At 36.5% G+C, this 25600-nt stretch overlaps 1 protein-coding gene across 1 annotated transcript in view; it reads left to right on the top strand.

Moving 5' to 3' along the window:
• LOC140171355 (protein dead ringer homolog) overlaps positions 1-25600 on the top strand; it is a 74833-nt gene that overhangs the window by 40214 nt on the left and 9019 nt on the right. Inside the window, exons 4-6 of the mRNA XM_072194597.1 lie at positions 16218-16401; positions 20339-20568; positions 25202-25528. Coding sequence (XP_072050698.1) covers positions 16218-16401; positions 20339-20568; positions 25202-25528 — 741 coding nt within the window. The remainder of the gene's footprint in view (positions 1-16217; positions 16402-20338; positions 20569-25201; positions 25529-25600) is intronic.

Consider the following 25600-nt stretch of genomic DNA (forward strand, 5'->3'; position numbering starts at 1 on the left):
TGTCCAGGGGAATTTCATGCTAACTCAATTTTCTTTCCACGTAAGCGTACTAGGCACCGCCAGGGTTCGAACCCACAACCTCTCGCACCACAGTCGAACGCCTTATCGATTATGCTTGGGAAAATCATCAAAAAACATTAAAAATGGGTTACTTTTTCAAAAAATCCTTGGTAATGGGCTGAAAGGGCAAGTTTTAGCCATGTTCTGAGTAATAATTATTCCTAGAGTAGAAATGGGATAACATTTTACCTGGGCATTTCATTGGATGCAGTTTCAAATCACAAGTGTTTGCGTACACACCGCATAGAACTAAGCACATGTGAAACAGCTGCCTTAATTTGTTGATGTCACAGACTCACCAAGAAGAAAAATAGAAGCCAGATTGCATCTATTTCACATTTTATTTATAACCAAATACTTAATATGGCAACAGGCTTATAAAAGGCTAACCAAGCAAATTAAAATAATTCCCTTTGTATGTTGTCCTTAAATCCCAAGAATAACAACCAGGTATTGTCAACTATCATACCAAATACCAGTGCAATTCAAATTTGTCCAAAAAACCAGCTAAGCAAACAAAATTGTCTTTTATTCATATACATGAGTTTAATAAGCCCTGATTATTGAAATCATGAGTAGGAATTGTAAATCAGATAACTGTTGAATAAAAACCACTCATGTAAAACACAATTAAATAGAAGAATTTTTATTCAAAGCCTAATGTTGGATTACAAGTCATACAATTGCGTTTTCTTGGCCTGGGGGTGCTACTATTGTGGACACATTGGGATTGATTTAATTGGATACAAAATTAATGCTCTCTTATTGGATTACTATAAATTGCTAGTCCTTCAAGCAGTACCTGGGCTATGGGGGGGGGAAGCTTGGCCAAGCTATGCCTCGCTGTGTATAGATGAGTTGACCCCAATGTTTATCAACAAAGGCAAGGGACTGGTATATCGATATGCTTGAGTGAACCCCGTGCAACCACTGCACTGTTCAATAGCCTTATTGTGATGTGGTGGGAGTTTTAAAAACACGAGCCCTGAACAAAATATGATGCGCAGATTGCGCACACATACTGCCAGGCAAAATACAATGGAAATTCTGATGATGGGTGCGCATACTGCCAGGCATTGACGTTAGAAGTCAACTCATCTATAGATTTTAAACCTCAGCCGATAGTCATTCTTGAAGGATTATCTATTGCAACTAAATATCAGTTACTCTGGTAATTTTACACAAAATTAGGGTAAGTATTAGGCTAAGGATTAGGATTAGCTTACACAAAATAATTATATGAAGGATCAATCCAACTATCTTAAGATGGTGTATGCTATTTTTTGGTGATACTGAACACATTATTCTTTCTGCAGTATGTGAGACAATATCAAGGGGTAATGGAAGCACTCAATTTGGAAACTTGAGGAAGATTTTGGAATTCCAACCAAATTCACTAGATGCAATTATTCCAGATCCAACCATTTTCATCCATAAAAAGTGGAAAATTTTGCAATTCCAAACACAATTGTCTAAAATTTAGGTCAATTTGTGCAAATTCAACAGGATTTGATCAATTTCACACAATTTTCAACTGGAATTTAACATAAAATTAGCTAAAATTTCCACTTGCACTGAGTGTATTAAGGTGTAACTGGAATTAAGATGGTAGTCAAATATTCCAAAGGGTGTGTGTGGAATTTAAGTGGAATATGTCATTCCTGATACCAGGTGCATAACCAGCTTTGTGCTCCAACAGGTAAAATATGTTCATTGAGAATTGTGTCCCTGTATATCATCATCATCATCATCATCATCATCATCATCATCATCATCATCATCATCATCATCATCATCATCATCATCATCATCATCATCATCATCATCATCAGTCGGCTGCAGGGGCTGCGGAGTAGGCAACTACAAAGCTTTCTCCAACTATTGCCATCTTGGACAAGCGAAACAATTTTGTTTGGCTGCAGCATCCCTTCAGTATCTCCCAGGAGGTGCTGGACATACTGTTAGTACAGTGTCCCTATAGAAAGATATCCAAAAAGGCTTGAAGAGAGTGAACATGAATATGTGGACATTTGAACAATATTACAGTTTCATAATTCTTAAATGGAAATGAAAGTGAACGAGGCATCCATTCCCGGTGTTGTCACTTAACATTGACTATGTGTACGCATGATCGTTCCCAATTTCGCGAAAAAAGGGGTTATTTTGTAACTATGTTCGCGAACATTTTATGTTCGCGATGTTTAAAAAAAAGGGTTGTTTTTGACGACGGTGTACTCAAAATTAAAAAATAGGGTATATTTTTGTGAATCATGTTGAAATCCCAAGAAATCTTACCATTTTTCACTCAATTTACTCCCGAATTTCACTTTTGTGAAACGTTTTTGCCTTCCTAATATCCCGGCCTAAATATTCAGCAACACGCTCGACTCGGTTTTATTTGTTTCATGGTTTGTTTACACCAATTACGTCACTGGGGACTTACCCAGTTTGGCCGCTGATTCCACGGGGCTTTTTTCATCGGCTTTATTAATGATGCGCCCGGCCTCCAGAGCCTTGACAAACTGGGCCACAAACTCTTCGAAATGGCACCTGATCATAAAGCAATTGTTCCTTCTGAACCTTCTGAAGTTGTAGTCAGCAGGGCGAAAACAGCAAATCGCGTGACCAGCAAGCTATAGGGCCTAGGTTTTTCTTGAAAATATCTAAAGATGGGGCCGATATAGTGGTTTGAGTGAGGGAATTCGTGGCAAATGCCAGAGTTTGTAATTTTTGTCAGTCAGGTTATGTATTGCAAAAAAAACCCAAAAAAAACGGGAGGAAAGATTACATTGATAACTGTATCATAAAAAACACATGATGCATCCTATTGGATGTATTTGTATATATTTTTCTGTTATTTTCCTCATTTATATATAAAAGGACAACAGAGTTCTCCTCAGAAAAGACAATGAATCAGAACAGGTGTTTTTGTGTGTGTTCTTGAAATGTTAAAAAAGGGGTACTTTTGTAAAAGTGTACTTGAAATGCAAAAAATAGGGGTATTTTTTTAAGGCTAATTTGTACCTGTTTTCGTGTAAAATAGGGGTAAAAAATTATGAAAATGTTCTTGAAACCGCGCAAAATAGGGGGGTATTTTTGACTTAGGGAACGATCATGCGTTACGCCTTTGAATGTTAAGTGACGACACCGGGCATCCATTAGCTGCATGTTTACAGTTTCATTGTTAATTAAAACCTTTCATTGAACTAGTTCATTTATGTTATACCCAACTTTTTATCATCAGTTATCAATGACGTCAAAAGTCGGCACCAAACTAACTTGTCATGCATCATGTCAAACATGTGGCTTGTTCAATGTCCACTTCTCAATCAGAAAGAAAATTAATCAAGCAGCATTCAGTACATTAAACAGATAGCTTCATTAATTTGTTTTGTTGTTGTTTTTCTGCAAAATAAACCAGTTTGTTAGTCTTATCTCTAAAGAATATTTGCGCTAATTTCTATTGTGTTCATTTCAATTTTGTCTCCCTTCAATGGACATGGTGAATAGAAATGATGGCCATCAAGGTCGCGTCACTGAAGTCATTGATAGATTACGTATTGTATTGTTCTAAAAAAATTGAGTTTTCTACCCATGGCGCCCTAGCTGAAATACAAGACAATGTAAGATAGTAAATGTAAACCTGTATTTTAGATATCTTGGGCTACTCATCATCAGTGAAGTCATGCATGCAATCATGCAAGGCGCATATCATACACAAATGTTTACTTCTCAATATTATAGGAAGTTAATCAACCAATGTTAGTATACTAGTGGTTTGTTGTTGTTAACAATTAAACCGGTTAACCAGGTCAGTAATTAGTTCAAACACAAATAACTAAGAAACTGCTTGAACAATGCAGGATAAAATGTCAGCTGGTTGATGAGTTCACAATCCTTTCAACCAGTTTTGTAAGAACATTTCAGTAATGCGGTTTTGTAAGAACAATATACATACAAGAAGAAAGCAACTATGGGTAACTTACTTACTCATTATACTCCATCGACTCATGCTGTTGGGCATCAATGATGGCTCGCCATAACCGCCTGCATGGGTAACGGATCAATATAATTATCCCCTATTACTTTTTCCTCCCAAATAAGATCATGTAGGAGCACCCCTAACTATTAATGCCTTTTCAGTAATACACAGGATTTACATGTTTTTAATACCAGATACAAATTGCAATTCCTGATCATTATTCAATGTGATGAATAGAAATAAGTGGTTTCCAAATCATCACATGGCTGCAGACCACCAAGTTGTAAATAGAATTAGCTGCCTTCTTGTAGGTTTTTGAAATGCATCATGAAAATCAGCAAATCAAAATATCTTGTCAGATGCTTTTGATACAATTGGTACAAGTACAATTTAAAAATTGTACCAATCAAAACGACTGAATTGTTACATTTCCAAAAGTAGCAGAGCAATATTTGAAAAACAGACCAGCCTAATTCTAAGAGCTATTAAATGCCAACATTGAAAATGAGCTCTTAATCTTAACTCTTGCTTATGGCAATCCTAAGTCTAACCTTAATTCTAATCTTAACTAGTGAAACTCAAGTTACGCCATTCACACTGAGCATACAGACTATATCAGCATTCAATGGGGGTAAAAGTTATTTGAAGTGATTAGTCTAGCACTGGTTACGTGCTCATGATAAATGACAATCCAACTCCCTAAACCACCGCTCGCGCTCGCGCTTCGCGCTCGCAATTGGGGCACCGCGGTCAGAGGAACCTCGCGCTTCGCGCTCTCAATTGGGGCACCGCGGTCAGAGGAACGGAGCCAGTTCTAGATTAGTCAATGAGAATTTGATCTTGATTATTTCGAGGTAATCTTTGTCAAAGACCGGATCCTAGGGGGGCGAGCAGCGGAGTGGAATAATATAGGTGGCGCTCCCATTACGGTGCCAGGCAGAGCCTTGTTGAAAGGCTAATTTCGAGGAGAAAGAGCAAAGGGCTGATTTAAACCAGGAAAGTTGAGACTTTCCTGTTTAAACATAAGCTTTCATTTTTGTGTCACATTTTACCTGAAAATATTTTAGAGGGGAAGTCCCCCCTCCCTGGCCTGTGAGCATGAGATTAGATTGATGGTAAAGGGGTGATATCTACATATTATGACTGTTTCAGTTATAATTTTAAGGGTTTTGGAAGAAGATGTTTTTAGCCTAGGCAGACAATTTAAGATAAGGCAGCTTTTGTACATAATGTAGTAGGCAACTTTCTCTGGACAATCATCATTAATATGAGGTGGTTTTCAATTGTCCTTCACACAGGAAGCTTAGCTAATATGATATAGGTTTGAACCAATTGAAATCAACCAGGTAATAATAGGGTGTATAAGCGGAGATAATTAAGATGAGACTTAATTGAAGCAGCACCCACAAATAAAGAAATCTTGTTCCAAGGTGACTTCTATTAAAAAGTGATTTACTTTGGGTGACTTAATTGTGATATTACATCCTATTATTAACCTGTCAATCGATACATTATTCCTTTTAATATGAAGGAGGTATTGTGATTTTCTGAAACTTAATTTTCTTAATTATATGTATGACTATTAAATTGTAACTTTTTGTATCATTATAGATTTTGGGCTGGGTATAGTTTAATAATTTAGGTTATAAATTATTGTAATGAATATGTGCCACCTGTGTGTGCAAAGAGGGATGGTTAATGATTGTGGTCACTTTGGTATTAGCTGTGTTCACTTTGTCGGACGTTCGCCTGGCGGAACTTGCTAGGCTCATATTGCAGGTTTTTGGGTATATTTATTTCGAATTTTGACATATTTGGCCCAATTTCACTATTTTTTTACAGACAAAGCGTCGCACTCCTGTATCCCCTGGCTACGGGCCTGGTTTTAGCTAGACAAAATGAGTGAATATGTGTCTGATCTCATCACAAATATGTTGTCACTTTGAGAGATGATGATATGGAAGGAAACCAAACATTTGTATCCAAATATTATTTCACCTTAGTAAAGTGGTTAATATCACTTCCAATATGTCAGAGTTTTCCTCATGCTATGCTAAGGATGTAACACATTATCAAGCAACCAATTACAGGTGCATATCACAATAAGGGCAACAATTGCCAAAGATGTGGATAAAACACCCAATTGGGCTATCAACCAGTGGCTTGGCAGGACTTTTTTTTTTTTTTAGGGGGCTTTCAAGGAACAAGCGATATAGTCGAAATGGGTTACAAAGTACAAAAAAGCCTAGACAGGTTGGCCCTCTTGGCTATGCCCAGTGCCAGCACCAGGATTGGGGGGAGTGAATTTCAGGGAGGACAAAGTCCAAAATGTTTGCATAAAATTGCCACAAAAAGTTGAAACTTGCATTTTGGGTATTTAAGGCTGACAAGGCCTTAAGCAGGGGGGGGGGAGGGCTAGATCAAGGGGGGGACTGGGAGGAAGAAATTATTTTGGGAAATTTACCCTTCCTTTCCCCCTCCTCCAGCTTGATTGTATTTTGCTTCACAGCCATTCTCACTCTGCATGCTATTTGAGGGCATCGCAGTCGCCAGTTCAAACTATGTTGTCTGATGACTCCCCCTTTTGGAAGGAATGGCACTGATAGCATCGGTAGTGTTCTTTTTATATGAACATTATTTTAAATTTCTTTGTCTATTTTGTCAATTTCAAACTGTTTTTGGTTTTCAGCATACTTTTCTTGCAATTCTCTTCTAGGTTAGGGGGAAATTCTAGCAACACAGGGTATCTTCTATCATGTCTATTGCTTGATCAAATATTCAATTTCCTTCTCAGGAATTTAAGCGGCTATTGTATCTCATGTATTTGTATAATTACAAGGGGAGATTTAATATTGTGTAAGGAACATAATTTAATTGAAAATTGCATAGCCTGAAGGCATGGTAAAACAATGTGTGTGTTATCAATAGGAAATCTGCGAAAGACTGATATGTACAGGTTCATACACAGGACTTTTTGGGACTTTTTTATACTTTCGCAAATAGGGGGGGGGGAGGGTTTTGGTGCATCCCATGCATGCAGGCCTGGATATGTAAGTGGAATTTCTATCAGAAATGGGAAATATCAATATCATTCTGTGTTTTTAATGTTTACATAAAATATATTTGATGGCTCAGAATACTCAACATGCCAAATATTGGGGCTGAAGACGTCCAAGAGAATACTGGATGAAAGCTTCCTCTCGGTAAGCAAATTCAAGTTTTTGAGAAATAAGAAAAGTTAAACATATATATTTAATGTATTTTGAATAAATTGCAAAATTCAATTAAACTGACTGAAACGCCTGATGCAAAAATGGGTCTGCTGACCCCACAAAACTTGATTATGTGAGGAAAACAATCACAAAAAGACAATCTTGGCAAGATTTTAAAGACAAGAGGTCTTAATACATAAAGAAGTATAATTTGCTCTCACTGCATAACTAGGGTTCATAACTTATTTCTCTAATCCTGATTTAGACAAATTGATATTGATGAATGATGTTGTATTCAGTGAATCTCTAGAGGAGAAGTCAAAACAAGGAAACTTTTGATGTCACAAAATTCCACCCATCCTGAGCTTGAGGGTCCTAGGAAATCTGTCACTAAAAGATGTGTCATTAAGAAAAGTTTAACAATCCTGAAAGTGATGGAATTATATGCAGAAGTCATTTATTATATGATATATTTATTTGGATGATGGTAAAAGAGGGAATTTTGTAATGTACCCTGTGAGTCATTTTATGATTATTCCTGAATACCTATAGGCATTTTAAATATAATGTATTCAGTCATCAATTTTAAGTTTTAATTTTTATTGAGATTATTTTACACTGCATTTTACACTTGTACCAAACCATATGTAGTGGGTTTTCAGTAGCAGATACAGGCCCCTCCTGGATATTTTTTTTCATAAAATCAGCCCAAAATTTGAGTCCTAATAGTTCCTCAGCCCCCAATGTACCACTCCTTCATGTGTGACAATTTTTGAGATCCTGGATCTGCCTGGATTTTAACAGTACGGTATTTAAAAATACTGTTAAGTTCTTCCACAACCCCTACCCAAGATGTTTTTGTATAGGTCTAAATGATGAATTTGACTTTTCCAAACTAACACTATGGATCATAGGTGAGTAAAGGGGTTAACATCCTACTAAAATCGCCTGTCTACTGATGATATTGCACTGGTAGTTTAAATCTCTCTTGGAAGGTAAACCCCCGGGGTAAACCACAATACAGTAACATTTTCAGGACAAAATTTTACACAAAATTAGGGTTAGGGTTAAGGTTATGATTAGGGTTAGTTTAGGATTAGGGTTAGGGTTTGGATTAGGGTTAGGGTTTGGATTAGGGTTATGATTAGGATTAGGGTTACTAAAGTTAATCCGTACCCTAAGCCTAATCTTAACCCAGGGTTAGGATTAGGCTTATGGTATGGATTAACTTACACAAAATAATTGCTTGAATTATTAGGACCAGGTGAAGTAGTAGATATCGGGGAAACATGATGTCAATAGTTGGTTATTAACAAAAAGCCATTATCTGGGTAAACATTGTTCAAATTGAATGTCACGTTGGTGTAGATGGATGTGTAGAGCTAGCTGTTTAAGACATTAATGTCCCCGATTGTCTAAGGATAAACCCCGATTGCGCAGTCAGTTTCTACCGGGACAGCCAAACAAAGCAATAACTTTTTGTCTCTTTTGAAGGTTGAAAATGAAAAGTTTTGTATGGCATGCAACACCTGTATCTGTCATTGAGACCTCTGTTGTATCAACAGAATAAAAAAATAAAAAAAATTAATGTAATGCATCTTTGCCCTGTTTTGCTTTATTTATTGTCATGATTGTCTTTGCGTTATTTTGCTGACTTGACCTTGTTACCGAAAATAGTTTTATGGTTGTCGACAAAAGATGAAAATTGCAAGTTTATAAATATTGTAAAATGGAATAAACCATGTGTGAAATAATTTGTCTCTGAATTTGATTTTGACAGATTATGTCAAAATTAAGGTTATTAACTATTTTAAACTGTTGCGATTTGCTAGTTCACAGCATCTTGCGTATGGTAGTGAGCTTGGGCATAAATTGCATTGATCATTTCATGGGGGGGGTTATTTAGGGCAAATTGCAGGGGGGAACAAATCAACAAATTGTTGCACAAAATTGCTGCAAAAAGTGGCAATTTTTGTAATTTTGAGTTTTTACTGGGGGGAGGACTGCATGGGGGCCAGAGTTAGGGGAGGGATATATGCCCCCGTGGTCGGCACCGCCACTGTTTCTAAGATTTGCTGTGAGATTTGCAGACCAATTGTCCTTTTCAGTACAACATCCACAACATCTGCCACACCATTGATCTCACAGGATTTAGAAAAAGTGAAATAGTCAAAAAGTTTTGACTATAAATTTGTAATTAATGGGTCATGCCTTATTTTTATGTCAAAATGGAGTCACTCACCAAAATCTGCTTTATGAAACAAATCCAATTAATAGACAATGATATTGTCCTATCAAACTACACCAGGTGTTGAAGATGATACATCTTGTTGTCTTTAGATAAGTTCATGCATGAAATACTGGTAATAAGTCAAATACTGACTTTATGGGGGAAGATGGCACTGTGCGGTAACTTTGCTTTTTAAAATTCACATAATCATTGTGGAAAGAATTCTGTATTGTGGGAAATTTTTGTGAGGGTTTCATTTTTGCGAATAGAGGTAATATTGAAAATTTAACAACACACAAATATGAAATTTTGCCATTTTAATATGTGATGCAATCAAGCTAATCAGTTGGAACTCAGAAATATTGATTTTGAGATATAGCCATACAAAGGAAATATTTTCTTTTGTTTCCTGTTGTTTTGGAAACACTTTAATTGCTAATATCTTTGGAACTGGTTGTTCAATTTCAATATGGCTTTCTGTTAAATCCAGATTTGTAAATGCTTTTTACTATCCTATAAGAAACTGAAAATTTAATATTTCCAAGTTCCACATTGATATGGCATGAATTTTGCAAAAGTTTTCTGTGTTGGAAATCGTGAAAATAAGCACATATACAGTGTCACAAAAAGGAAGTATATTGAGTGTCATCTTAGGTCTGTAGTTAATTGTGTCGCACCTACCATGCTTACATTGTACCAGTACTTCCATGATTGTACCAAAGAAATAATCTTTGATTGTGTTGGCCTAGGCCTACAGATCAAAATGTGATCAATATTAGTTAATTAGCCATAATAAATTCATCAAAGGTCTACTGCCCTTCCGGCACCTTATTAATTACCAGGATACCGTATCAAAGATGACACAAAAATCCTGGCACAAAAATCAAACAAAGACCTATAAATTTGTTTTTTTTTTCTTGTTTGACAATAAAATAGGTAAATAAATTTGTATATTGTACGCACCTGCATGCACAACCAGTAGCAGCATCAAAAAAAGTTTTACCGCCGGGCAACAGGGTGGTATAAAAATAGTCCCTTTTTAATGACCCCCTTTTCTATGTCAAATTTTGATATAAAATGGGTCATAATACCTTTAAATTTCAGTAAAGTCCTAATTTTTTTTTTAATTGAAATTTTGTAAAAGTCTCATGCAATTGTGTATAAAAATGGGTCAAATTTTCTTGGGAAGATTTGTATAAATGTGGTTCTTTGGTAAGCACATCCTTAAGCAAACCAAACTAGAGGGTAAGTGGCACTAAGTAGTTGCACTCCTTTTTCTAGAGTGATCAAAAAGCAATGTGCCAAAAATGTAATGCAATCATGACCAAAAATGTCAGACACAGTAGTGGTTAAAAATTTCCCTCATTCATTTTGTATTAACTACACAATATGTGAAATTGCTCTACTGTTCTGATTTTCTGCATTGAAATGACATTTGAGGTATTTTATAACAAAGTCTGTCAACATTGCTTGAAAATGTTCCTAAATTTACCTATTTGTAACTATATTGGTTTCAGTGGAATGGATTTGAAACTTACTTGCCAAAGCACCCAAGCATGATAGAAATCCTACCCCAAATGGCCATTTTGAATAATAGACATGGACACAATTGCTAACCCCAGATAACAATATAGTAATATGAACTTGACTGATCAGTTTGAAATCGCTATACCATGGTCATGGTCATGGTCATTGAACTATAATTATAATTTGTCATAAAATTTTTATTGCATCATATACAACAATATTCAATGACAGATTTGAAAAGTGATTGAAGACTTAAAAAGTTGAGATAAGACTTAAGGGGGTACACCCCTGGCAAATTTTGTGCCTATTTTTGCATTTTTCTAAAAAATTATAACACATTGGTGACATGTTAGATATGTATATTATAGGAGCAAGGACTACAACTACTTTACTGAAAATACAGCTACTCAAAGCAAGTAGTTATTGATTTATTGATCAAATATTGGTTTCCCTCATTTTTGACTGTAACTCCACAACTGTTGTCTGTGCTGAAATAAAATTTCCAGTGCAGTAGTTGTAGCCCTTGCCCCTATAATATACATATCTTACTTGTCACCAATGCGCTGTAATTTTGGAGAAAACTGCAAAAATAGGCACAAAATTGGGTAGGGTGGAGTACCCCCTTAATGGTAGACAACTAAACCAACAATCAGCCAGGTTTACTTTTTAATTATATAGGTATTTACTAAAGTAATTTTAAGGTGACCTGACATTTGTTGTCTTCTGATGTCTGTCGTCTAGATGAAGGGACAGTCAGCTTTTGAACTTATGGGGGGAATCACCCATGGGTAGTGAAGGGGGAAGGGTGGAAAATCACAGGAATGTGCAGCCAGCATTGTCATGATTGTATTCAAAGTCATGGTTCATTTGGTGAGAGATTTAACCGTGTTTATTCATAAATAAAAGGAGTGCCATTGGTCACCAGGTAGATTTAGTGTCAACAAGTTGGTCTGGATCATTCAGCATGGGCAGTTTGTGTTATTTAACAAGATGGAAATACTAAAGCAAAATATAGAAAACAGACGACAATTATTCAAACTCACAATAGGGCCTTAAAATATTGTTTGATTGGCGTAACCCGAACGACCCTGCCCTTTTGAGAAAAAAAAAAACAGAAAAAAAAAAAAAGTTCCAACGGCTTTATCAAATGCAATTTACAGCTTTAAAAGTAAAAAAACACACAAAAACAACGACCAATCTACCCTAATTTTTTTAATGTTACGCTAATCCAACAAACAATTTTTTTAGGCCTAGGCTACTGAAAATGGTTTTAACACTTTAATCTGGCTCCCTTCCACTTACCAAAACTACTAAACCATAATTTTCTTGTCATCCAGGACAGCCCCCCCAGTAAACTTGTTTTTATTGATTTAAGTTTTATTTTGTATTGGAGCCAAGCATACCCCTGGATTTGGTCACATCCCCTTGCACACCAAAACTACCAACTAATGGTAGTAGCAGTTCCGCTAGTCCTAAAAAGTATCAAAAAAGAACTATTTTTACCTGTTTACAGGCTTTATATTTATTTAATGATCCTAAGCACCCCCAGGCACTCTACTTAATTGCCTTGACAATTAATCTGGTGAATCTTCGTTTATATAAATCTGGATTTTCATGGTGGAATTGAACACACAAAAGGTACGAAAGGTTTGGAAATTGGGGAAATAGATCCTTTTTGGGGAGAAAAAAGTGCAACCGACTCCTCCACGTTTTAACTCATATTGATGATCATTCACCTTTTCAGTAATACCTAGATTCCTTTGCAAACGGTCAAGTGTGCGCAAAAAATGATGTGCACATTGATGACAACATATACCGTATTCGTCCAAGAAATGCCCATACCCCAATAAGCGCCCACCCAGGGTATTTTCAATTTGCTGACTGATAGATGTTGATTCAGTGAAATAGCTTGAGGATTTGAAGTCCTGCATACATTACTGCATCAGAAAAGCTACTAGAACGTCTCTCGGTAAATTTGTCTCTAATAAACAGCCCTTACGAAAAATTAGGTAAACCAGGTAAAAAATAAGCGCCCACCCAAAATGACTTAGTAAAGCACCCTGGGCGCTTATTGGGATGAATACGGTAGACATGGGGGGCATTGGAGGGAAAAGTGAATTTCAGGGAAAATCAAAAAATTTTAAGCAAAATTGTTGCAAAAAGTGGTGGAAATTTTTGGGTTTTGCAGGGGGAAGAATTCTAACTGGGGGATTTTTCCCTTCCAAATGCCCCCCATTTGGTGCTGCCACTGCTTTTAAGATGCGCTCATCATTTATCGAACATTGATACTGCGAAATGCAAGTCGGTGTGACGTCATTCAAATGACGACATCTCAGGTGTACTCGCAAAGGCTTATGGGATTTACCGAAAAGGACAATTGAACCATGCAATTTCAAGCCCCTACCTTTAATATACCATTTTACCTCCATTGTGGGGGTGTGATCAGTGTCCATGAAATGGCAATCATGCTGACTCTAATTTGATTTTTTCCACTTGGGAGAAAGTAATAAAACTAACTTTTGTTATTTTTGTTTATATTTTTCTCATACATCAATAATATAATTATATATAATAAGTTAAGGTCGCTTGCCTCTACCCTTGGAATTCAGAAAAATCATGAATAATGACAATTATATTACCGAAAGATATTGGGCGGGTCAGACTGTTTGTTCTTTTTTGTTGGTAACCAAGTCAAAAATAGACTGGCTGACCAGACATCTGACTAGCCATGATAATACGGTTACTTGGGTTTACATAATAGTCTTTATTTTATTTTGGGTTGTTGCTAAGGTTGAATCAGTATTGCAATATTGTGCACGCAATGTATAAAAGCGACCTTTCCTCTCCAATGCTCCCCCAAAGTTCTGGTAGACTGGTGGAGAGAGTTTGAGTGGCAAAGTGATAGGGGGTTGTCATTTTCTTAGGGGTATGTGGGGAGTCTTTTTTTTAAGTATTGGGGTCATTCAATTATCTAAGGGCCTGGACTATAAAGAGACTGACTAAATTGGTCATCTCTGGTCATGTGTCTGGCACCTGAGGGGTCTGTGCATGGTTCAAAACCACATCCGAGAGACTTTTCACTTCTTTTTTCTTCCCTCTTTTTTTTCTTCCCTTATTCTTACCTTCTCTTTTGTCAAAAATCACCTGGGGCAGGTCAATAGATCCCTTAAATTGGAACTTTGAATATAACATTAACATTATGATGTTTAAATGACACAATCATCAATAAGACACTACTTTAATACCATCTTTTGTTTCCTTGTGGTGCACAGGTAAACAGACCATAAAAATACAGCTGGTTTCATATCAACAAATCATCTAACTTCTTTTCAAAATCAACATCTGTAAAATAGGTATCTGTGATCATGGATCTCTGATCTAGATTGGATTTTAATTGAATTTAATAGAGTGTAGCAATTATGATGGCATCTATTGTCAGATGCATCAATTATTTCTACAAATTGAGAGCTATTGAGTCACCTGTATGCATCTGTTTTCTTGTATTTCCAGTTTTATATTTTGTAAGTCTTTTGTAAGATTTGGGGCTCAAAAACAAATTTTCTCAATGACAGGGCAAATACAGAACGTTTTCGTAAAAGAGGGCAGAAATGGTTGCCAGAAAATGTGAAAATTTGGGTTATACAAAACGTATAAAACTTTTGTAAAGTTGCTCGAAAACATTGTAACATACTGAATCATGGGCTGAATATTTAAGTGTTGACAAAATATTATGGAAAAAAAGCAATAGCATTTTTAAATTGTTTTTTCATACAAATATTTTAAAACGTTTTCATGTCCATTTATACACAATATTTAATGATATCAAAACCTTTATTCAAAAAAACAAACAAAAAACAGTAAGAGTGTAAATTGGTGCACCAAATCTTCGCTTGGGGCTTCACCGCTTGCTCCATTCAAATTGGTCTCACACATGCCCCCCCCCCCACACACACACATTCAAATCGTTGCACCGTAATAGTGCCTGGTACAAAGTTGGTTGACTTTTTCCAAAATTGGTCCAGTGATTGCATTGAATTGAATATGGTGCAGTAATGTAATGGTCTATTTCATGAGAATTGCTGAAATGGTGGATGGTTAATAATCGTATGTTCATTCAGGTTTAAACATCCAACGTTACATGTCTATTTGTGTTTGTAACCATTATTTTCCTTCAAATGTTTATTGTGAAAATTGTTCTGATTAGGTAAACATGCATTGTATTACTGTTATTTTCTTTAACAAGACAAGATCAGAAAGTCATGTCAGGATCTTCTTGATTGAATATTTACATTTGGTTCAATTAAAACCAGAGTCGTGCGATGACATGTGAGAGAAAATGAAGGGAAATGGAGGAAAAAGATAAAAGGGAGGAACAAGTGCATGGACAGACATGATAAAGAGCTATAACTCTAATTTGAAGTAACGGGAGTGTGGGCACCAGGTCTGATTGAGAGGGCACAAGCCGTTTTTCGGCAATTTTCTTATGGGATTTTTAAAATTTCAGATCGATTGAGGGAGGACATGCCCCCACATGCCCCTCACTATGCCACTGATTTTCACCAATTTTGATACAGTCAACAATGTTAACAAATTACATCGATTGGGTGCAGTTTAGGAATATTGCACTCTAAAGTGCCCAAATTTGTCACATTTTGACTTTCCCCTGATATACCCTCCACCCACAAGCGATCAGAGTGTACTGACACTGTGCAAGTTTACTCTCTAAATGTACACCGAGTGGAAAGAGTGTAAAAAAGAGTGAGAGAGTGAAATGGAGGACAACCCCTTTTTGAGTGGAAAATTACACTCGAAAAGGATTGAAAAAAGTAGTCTGTACACTCTTAAATGAGTGAATATTGCCAAAAGAAAACGTACTTCCTTTCATTTCAGAGTGTTTTCCACTCAAAACCTTTGAAAGAGTGGAAATTCTCTTTTACATTTAGAGAGTAGATAGACTCACACTTGTTGCATCGCAAAGTCGGATTTTGGAAAATTAAAGTAACATGAAAATGGTGTCACCATCTTGGTTCCACCAGAAATGTACAAAGACCAAGGCAATTTTGAAGCAGTAGTCATAGTAATAATGGCTATCCTCATTTGATGAGAGATGAACTCTAGATGACAAGGACAAGGAGATGTGCAATATTGTCATGAATTTACTCTTACTCCTACTCTTATACTCTTGTTTTACTCTCATCATTAACAGGTACTCCAGTGAATCGCATTCCCATCATGGCCAAACAAGTGCTGGATCTTTACTGCCTTTTCAATCTGGTCACAGAGAAGGGTGGATTAGTAGAAGTGATTAACAAGAAACAATGGAGGGAGATTACTAAAGGTCTCAATCTACCCGCATCTATCACTAGTGCAGCTTTTACTCTTAGAACACAGTAAGTTGATTTTGGTTGTTTTGTTTGTGTGTTTGTTTGTTTGTTTGTTTGTATTATACAAGAAGGTAATGAGCGAGTACTAATGGTCTACCAGCATCTATCACAAGTGCAGCTTTCACTCTTAGGGACTGATCAGTACAAACACTTGTTAGTGGGGCCTGATGCAAAACAAAATTGACCCCCCCTTTTCAGATCTCAACAATTTCAGACCCCTGCTTTATGACATGAAAATTATGGGTCAACCCCATGGAAAAGCATATAAACTCAATTTTCCTTGGAAAATTTGTGGTCAATTTTTTTCAGGACCCCCACCCCCCGTAGGAGGGTCAAAACTTTTAAGGACCCCCAATTTTGCATCAGGCCCCCAACAAGTGTTTGTGAACGGTCACTTAGAACACAATTTATGTGTTTGTTTTAAACAAGAAGTAAGTGCAGAGTGAGTACTAAAAGTTCTCAATCTACCTGCAGCTAACACTATTCGGCTTTTAATTGACTTGACTCATAACATTGTGTATTGATATAGAATGGCATGCAGGCAGTTGGTTGCAGCATCTACGCTTAGTTGCATGTTGTGCATTACGGTAATGCTTGCCTTGATTTGTTTGTTCAATATTAACAAAACTATGATAAAAGATTACCAAGTAAAAACCTGTAGATCTATGTTCCTTCAATGCAATGGACAACTTGGATTCTTTCAATTTTGTGCACCACGGCAAAAACTTTTTGCACCTTTCATCATTGGAAGGGGAAGAAAAGTAAACCAGCAAATAGTCCTTGACATTATACCGCACCTTGAAGGCACGCATGAAATGTTGTCAATGTGCCACTTTTTATACAAAAGAATCCAACTGGACTTCAAGCATGAAAGTTATCTTACCATGGTTCTAAAAAAAAAAAAAAAGAAAAAAAAAAAGGAAGGTTTTATTTCAAACTCTAATGGTGACCCGCAGGTCAAATTGCAAGAATTGTACACTAAACACACCTAAACAGACACAATGCAATTTGCAGGCAGCAGCTTAATCAGCGCCAATATTGCAACATTGAAACAAACAACTATACAAACATCCAATCCAACCCCACCCCATCCCCCAGTAGGCAATGAGGATAAAGTGCCTTGCCCAAGGACACAACACGTTGGCACGAGCGGGGCTCGAACTCACAACCTATGGATTACGAGTCAGGCGCCTTATCAACTCGGCCACACGTGCTCCTCAATTTTTCTGCTCCTCAATTTTTCTGCTTTCATGATATCATAACACCTGGTCCATACCATTTTATTAGATTGCTTTATTTGAATGAAACAAGTCATGGGTATTTACCTTATGATTTGATTATTCAAATTTTTGCATATGGATAAAGTGGCAACAAGCTGTCTAAAAGTAGTACAAAAGCAAAGAGCACCCAAAGATCCTAAATTGTGGAAACATCTTTGATTGAATCCAGTAAAGATATGCGAGTAGGAAAATAATGTTTCCACTTGTGGCTGCAGTTCATTTGGCACTTCAAAAGTTACAAGAACATTAGCAGCACACATACTGCACTGGGCTGTTTTGTTTTGAGTAACGTCCCTTATATCATACCTTGAGAGAGTGGTTTCCACTTTTTAGGAGTGATTTTCACTCTTTTAAGAGTGGTTTCCACTCTTTTAGGAGTGATTTTCACTCGTTTAGGAGTGATTTTCACTCTTTTAGGAGTGATTTTCACTCTTTTAGAGTAATTTTTACTCGTTTTTTGGAAAACAAGTTTTTTACTCTTTTGCATTAAGAGAATACAGCCATTTCTTCGACTAAAGGTGCAGAAAGTTTTTTGAAGAACAGCAGTCAATGTGAAAGTAGCCCATTTGGGTGTAATAGATGCTTTCTGGCAGTACCCTGCTTTTGAATTAATTAGAGGTTAAAATATTTTCTGGCAACTCAGATTTTTAAATAAGATTGATGCTGTCAGATTGTGTTGTATTGATGATATTTCTTTGATTGTTTAGCTTGAGTAATTTCCACCTGGAAACAAAAATAGGAAATGTGTTTTGTGTTGTCATAGATTGCACCCAAGTTTAATATGCATAAAATGATACAAAGACATTTATAGTGACAGGTTTCTGGTCCAATGGAACTATCTAAAAGTCAAAACTAATATCAATAGAACAATGAGTTTATATAAAGTTTAATTTATCAAAATAATGCTGTGAATGGTGACAGTGTTCAATCTTGTTGCACAAAACTTGTGTGTGTGTGTTAATTTCAAACATAATGTTATTTTATGTACAGCCTGTCTCAAAAAAAATTGTGCAAGTGAAAAGCGCCCACTGTGGCAATTAGAAAATACCGCTGTGACATATTGCTTATATCAACGTCATGGGCACAGTCTTAGCTCTCAAATACCGTTTATTCTGTTCAATTTGCTTTTTTAAATCTCGAGATATGTTTAGTTAACAACGAAAAGGGTAAAATCACAATTGTGCCACTTTTACTAGGGAATAGGGCTGTACATGTAATTCAATGATAGCTGGTGTTGATAAGTCTAATGCACTCCCCGGGGCTCGTGCATTAGATGCATCTACATCAGCCCGCTGCAGCATTATTTTGTCTAATTTCATTAATTTGTCAAATTTCATGAACTTGTCTGTGTTCATTAACCTATAAGTGTGCAATATTTGTTTGTCTTTTAGCATACATGCATTGAGTGTCAAAAAGAACAGTATTTACCATGATAAAATCATTGACATGCCCATGTATTTGATTTTACAGCAGAATGTGAAAGTGGGAAAAGAGAATCATTATACCTGTATCATGATAAAACAGTAAAAACAATGTTGCATTGTTGTGTGCATTCTTTTGATTTTACGGAGGAACTCTTGATAAACTTGATGCTGTCATTTGTTTTACATGTACAACCCTCTTCCCTAGTAAAAGTGGCACAATTGTGATTTTACCCTTTCGTTGTTAAGTAAGCATATCTCGAGATTAAAACAAGCAAATTGAATAGAACAAACAGCATTTGAGAGCTAAGACTGTGCCCTTGACGTTGAAGTAAGCATTATGTCATAACAGTATTTTCTAATTCCCATAGGGGGCGCTTTTCACTTGCACAATTTTTTTTGAGACAGGCTGTAGTATTTCACATGTAAACAGTGCATGTAGATTACTTGATTACATGTGGAGATGAAGGTTGGTGTGTAGTATAACCACCGGCGTGTCCAGGATCTGTTCTTGCGGGGGGCTCAGAGGGGCTTTCAGAGTTATGCCACAAAACGGCTGATTTTACATGATTTATAACAAAGTATGCTGGGGGCTTCAGCACCCCCTGGACATGCCACTTATAACCTGTGAACATAGTCAATTGAGAATCTTTCACTCCATCTTTCAACATATGTGACCAGATCTGATCCTATCAGGCTAAAGATGGTAATTATGAAACTGAGATGTAGCCAAAAGGAGTGGAGAAAAAAGCAATGAAACACATAAGAAAATGGATATATAAAAGGTTCATAACTTTGCAACCAAGTCTTCATGAGACCTGGGGATTCAACATCAGCAAGTGTAGATACTGAGCAAGTTAGTAATGGTAGTAACTCAATTTTCAAAATTTCGGACTTTGGCCTGAGGGATCCCGGGAGTGGATGAGATTGGGTCACATATTGCTCAAGGCACACACAAATTGCAATTTTGAAGCCAACATTTTGCAATATTTAAAGTGACAATGGTCAAATGTGAGGTTATTCATACACATTTATTGTATGGATCAGTTTCCTTACATGACCTGTACACAAAAGGAATATATCGGTGTGTTGTTATTTTCATGGTAGCAGCTTAAGGCAAAAAGCACAATAATAAATGTAGCGCACAAATTTCCACTTATACAGTAATAAGTATCAATATAGAAATGGGTATAATTGCAAAAAATGATGAAATCTCTCATTTGTTATATTTTTATTTGCCAGATATATGAAATACCTGTACCCATACGAGTGTGATAAGAAATCGTTAAGTACACCAGCTGACTTACAAGCAGCTATAGATGGCAATCGTCGTGAGGGAAGACGGCCGATATACCACCACGCCAACCCAGCTGCCTTTAGTTTACATCATTCACGGGGCTCACCACCTCCTACCATGATACCTCACCCTTCACGATTACCACTTGCAGCATTGGCCTCACCTTTATCACTATGTAAGTATTGATTGTTCAATTTACATTTCACAAGGCTCACCAGTTTGTAATTTTACATTCTTAATTCAAAGATTGAAGAAAAAAACTTCAAAAATAATACAATTTTTGATTAAAATTTTAAACTAAAAGATCTGTATACTGTAAGATTTAAAATGTCTTAGATTAAAAAAAAATATGCTAAGACCATATTTGGCAAATCAACTAAATCAGGTCATCTTGTTTGTTTGCACCCCAGGGTTTGCACACTGCACCATAAAACCAATTGTGTTTTCCAATTTCTGTCTTGTTGGTATTTTTTGATGTCTATTTCCTTTGTATCTTACCATGACTTTAGTTTGCGGACTAGAATGCAATAATAGTCTTATTTCATTGTCTCTTACATTATTAAGGGGTTATTATTGCAAGAAGGCCTTTTTTTTACATTTTTATATTCTATGATTGATAACAAGTACCCCTGTATAAATTCTTGGAAATGATAAAATCACAGGCCCACATGCATACATTATCTTTATACATGTGCCAAAACAATGCGCCAACATTGTCTCATTTCCAATCCAATGGCATCTCTACATAGGTATTGACTGCAGACAACAAGTTTCAATCTTTTAAAAATTGAAGAATTTCAGAATTGTACATTGTTATGAACATTTTTTGAAATCAATATGCGAAAAGCAATATATGAGTACAAACAAGCCTGGTATCTAAGATAGCCTTCAGACGATGGTGGACTACATTATTCAATGTGGCAACAGCCAAAAGCGTAAACAAAACAGACAATATGACGGCAACACTGCCTGCACGATGGACGCAATTATATTATCCCGGAGCCAAGATCCGTTATTACATCTATTGACCGGGTGGCCCCATAAAAAAAAAAAAAAAGCACAAAATATATTTCCCAGTGCAATATATACATTTTCACATGAAAATAAATAATTTTAAATTCAAAGAAAAAGAAGAAGAAAAATTTTTAATCACCGCCGGGAGGAGAATCGATCTCGGACCTTATGCGTGGGAGGCGAGCTAATTAACCACTACACTACGATTCTCATTGACAAACGAGGGGAAATTTTCAGTATATATCGTAACATATCGTATGCGTTATTCATACAAAAAACTCAAAAAACAGTACTTACAATGAGGTTCACTGGCGAACCTCAACGGATTTAGACTGATAAAATAGTGCTTAATAACATACGACAGTTTTGGAATAATTTGAGACATTTTGTGTTTACGTGTAAAACCAATGACAACGCCAAAATTGAGCTAATCTTGGCCGCCCCCCTGGATAGCCTTGATAGTTTGAGAAAGTGTTTCAAAACTTGAGGAACTCTTTGTGCTGAAGCCTTTGGCCAGCACACAGAGCATTTAAGTCTGTACTGTCACATGAGCATGCTGTAGATCAGTGCATGGTGTACCAGGCAAAATTTCCAGGAAGGGGGGGGGGGGCAAAATAATTGCTAAAGTATACTGCTGATTCACTCTCACAATCACCTTATCAGGACAAATGCCCATGGAAATTTGCCTTTTAACATTGGCCTGAAACATGGCAAGGGGCAAATTACATATTTCTTCTGTCAAATTTGTCCTAGTATTTTGAGCCAGTGAAAAGCTTGCCCACCCACTCACCCAGTCAGAATGTGGCTCTAGTAGTGATATAATTTGGTAAGCCATCAAAATTCTAGTTAAGGATCCCTACCCACTCCACTCATTTGCCCTATGATTTTACAAAAATGCATAAATGGTTGAAAGCTGAACATTAAAAATTTAATCAAAATATACATTAAAAATTAATGTATAAAGAGGCTGAGTTTGCTTTCATATACACCATTTGCTGCTTTGCTAAATATTTAGATCAACCACTGAACGTATGTGTTACACAAATCAAATGCGCCACAACACCTACCTGTCTAAACCCGATTAGCGGTACCATAAACCATTTTACGGTATATCAATTACTGTCCACGTGACAAATCCAGTGCTAACTAGCTAGTCGGCTATACCTTCAACACGGGCTCCAAATTTGAGGTCACGCTCTAATTAAGGGAGCACGGTGGCCTAGCGGAACGGGCACTGACTCATAATCGGAAGGTTGCAGGTTCGAGCCCCGGAGACGCCATCGTGTTGTGCCCTTGAGTAAGGCACTTTATCTCGATTACTCCTCTCAACCCAGGTGTTTAAATGGGTACCGCATTCTTAAATGCTGGGAAGGTAACAGACTCGCTGTAGAGGAGGTGTAGCGATCCCCTATAGCAACATTACATGGAGGAGTCTGGCCCAATCGCCAATGAAAGAGAGATGGGCACTCCGATCACTGTTTATACAGGATCGCTCCATTACCTTAATACCTTTACCTTTTTTTTCTAATTACAAGGTCTGTGTGTTGCGTGTATAGGAAAAAGGTCAATAAGTGCAGTATGGTTTATAAAGATGATCATAATTAAATAACCATAAGCTACCATACACCATAAATGTCAGCATGTTCACATTTTGAAACATTTAAACAGTCAAATTTTCCTCAAAATAAACTTTACAATGATATATTACATGTCCCTGTTGTGCTTGCAAGGTAGTAAAAAATCAGTATGAAAGAGTTGGGAAATCCTTTGTTTTCTATTGTTTTTTGAGAAGTTTAATGGAGCATATCTCAAAATATTATTTCTACTGACATTACACATTCGTGGTGGATGATCACATGACTATGATAACACCCACATAATATATTTTACAAAATGTTGCAAGTAAATCAGTTCGGGAGCCCTGTGAATTCACTTTCCCGGTCTGTGATTTCAAAGACTTTTCACTTGTTTCAATTTTGGCAGCAAATAAAGCAGTCTGTTTTGTACATCAGATATTATAGTTAATGAGCTTTTTTGCTTTTCATCTGTGCAAATTAAAATTCTATCTGTGTAATTTAATGCAGAGCAAAATGACACAATAAAGTAGAAATATCCAAAAAACTTTTAGCATAACTTTGTTCACTGCTTTTCAAAGACATTATGTTATTGTAGCACATGGCAAATCTTTAAACCACAACAATATAAACGACAGCATGTTAGCACCTTGAAACAAAACTAGCTAAAAATACAGTAAGAAGTTAGCAAGAGTATTTGAATTCACAGATGGTCTGTGAATTCAGAGGAGTCTGTTATTAAATCCACAGTGCCCCTGAACTGAAATTGGGCTAATGTGTGCCTATAGGATACCATTACATATGCCTTTAGGCTGTCAGTAGGCTATTCCATTTGAAATCCACCCTCCCCCTGTGGAAGATTTTGGCAATATGTTCCACAGAGGCAGTATAAAGTTTGAATGGAATTAACACATTAGACAGGTCCAATTTACATTTGAAACTCGCCCTCCCTCTGTGGAAGATTCAGGTTGAATCTTGCTCGGAGGGTGTATGAACTTCAAATGGAGCTGCCTAATGTGCTAATTCCATTCAAAATGCATACTCTCTCTGTGTAACATATTTCCGAAATCTTCCACAGGGGGAGGGAGGATTTCAAATGGAATAACCCAATCGCCACCTGTTGCTATCTTCAGTAGATAGCAGGTAATTCCAAATACTTATTATCATCATCATAACCACAGAAAATAGCAATTTTTCTCATCAAGTAATTAATATAATTTGTTACAAGAAAAGGTAGAGTTGATTACCGATATAATACATAAGTAATGATTATTAAAACCAATGGATGAATGATTTACAATACATTCCATTACTCTAAGCATGTAATCAGCCGGCTGTGATACCGGTAAGAAGGATCTTACCTGAAGCTATTATCATGATTATGAAATTGCAAAATATAAAATATTGGAATCATCTTAATTTCTACCCAAATAAGATTTAAGAACTGATCCAAGACAAGGCATGTTTGTCCTTAATTAATTTAATTTTTATACAAATTCCATAATGACAGTGAAAATTTAAAATTCTAGTTTATTATTAGTAATTTATTTTACCCATTTCATTCAATTTTTACACAAATGATTATTTTTGGGGGGTAAATAGGCAATTTTCTAATGTGCTTAGTCTTCCATGAAGCTTAGTTGAAGGTTATATTACCATATCCAAGGTGTAATAACTTAAAGTGATTGTTGGCTAACCAAATGATTAACTTTGGTATCGCTAATGATGTGCTTCAATTAGAGTTAGCCAATTCTTCATCTTTATTAAGTATATAGCTATCATTACAAATTGGTAGTTAGTTTGTATATAATAAGATAATTGATATGCGTAGGCTGTTTGTTAGTGCGTGATTAAACCCAAGTGCGTAAGTTGTAAAAGATTCTTGAATTACTGGTAATTTTCTTATAATTTTAGAATATAATTGACTAAATTGACTTGGTGCCATGATTAACCTCATTAGCAGGCCTGTACACAGGGGTGTACATGCTTGTAACAAAAATTGCCAAAGGCCCAAAAAGTCCCATTTTCGAGCGTAGCGAGCGAAAAAATAGGGTTTTTTTATGCCACTTTTTCAGCCCCCAAATAAGTCCTGGTTATAGGCCTGTGTGTGAGGGGTGGAGGGGTAAGGGTCTTTTTAAAGAAAATTAGACTTGTCATCTGTAGTCCACTTGTGTGGATAGTGTGTTTTTCTTACCTTGTATTTTCTTATTCTTATTGTAGTGGCATCTGAGGAGGAGCAGCTAGCTCTGGCAGCAGCACGTCAAGAATTCTCTTTCAAACATTCGCTTATGCTAGAAAGGGAACGGGAAAGGGAGAGGGAACGAGAAAGGGAGCGTGAGCGAGAAAGAGAAAGGGAACGTGAAAGAGAAAGGCAACGGGAGAGAGAAAGGGAAAGGGAAAGAGAGCGTGAAAGGGAACAAGATGAAATGGAATCACCGCCTCCAGCAAAGCGCCCCCATCTGTCAGATGATCAGCAACATCGGTTCTTGTTACAGCAACAGCAGTTGTTAGCACCTGCCGCACATTTGAAAATCACAAGTGCTAGAGGTATGTCAGCTACAGTCTACAGAATGTTAACACCAAATATTAAACAAATTCGATGGTTTTAGCGATGCATGC

Source organism: Amphiura filiformis, chromosome 15 (assembly GCF_039555335.1).
Source record: "Amphiura filiformis chromosome 15, Afil_fr2py, whole genome shotgun sequence".
Taxonomy (NCBI): Eukaryota; Metazoa; Echinodermata; class Ophiuroidea; order Amphilepidida; family Amphiuridae; genus Amphiura; species Amphiura filiformis.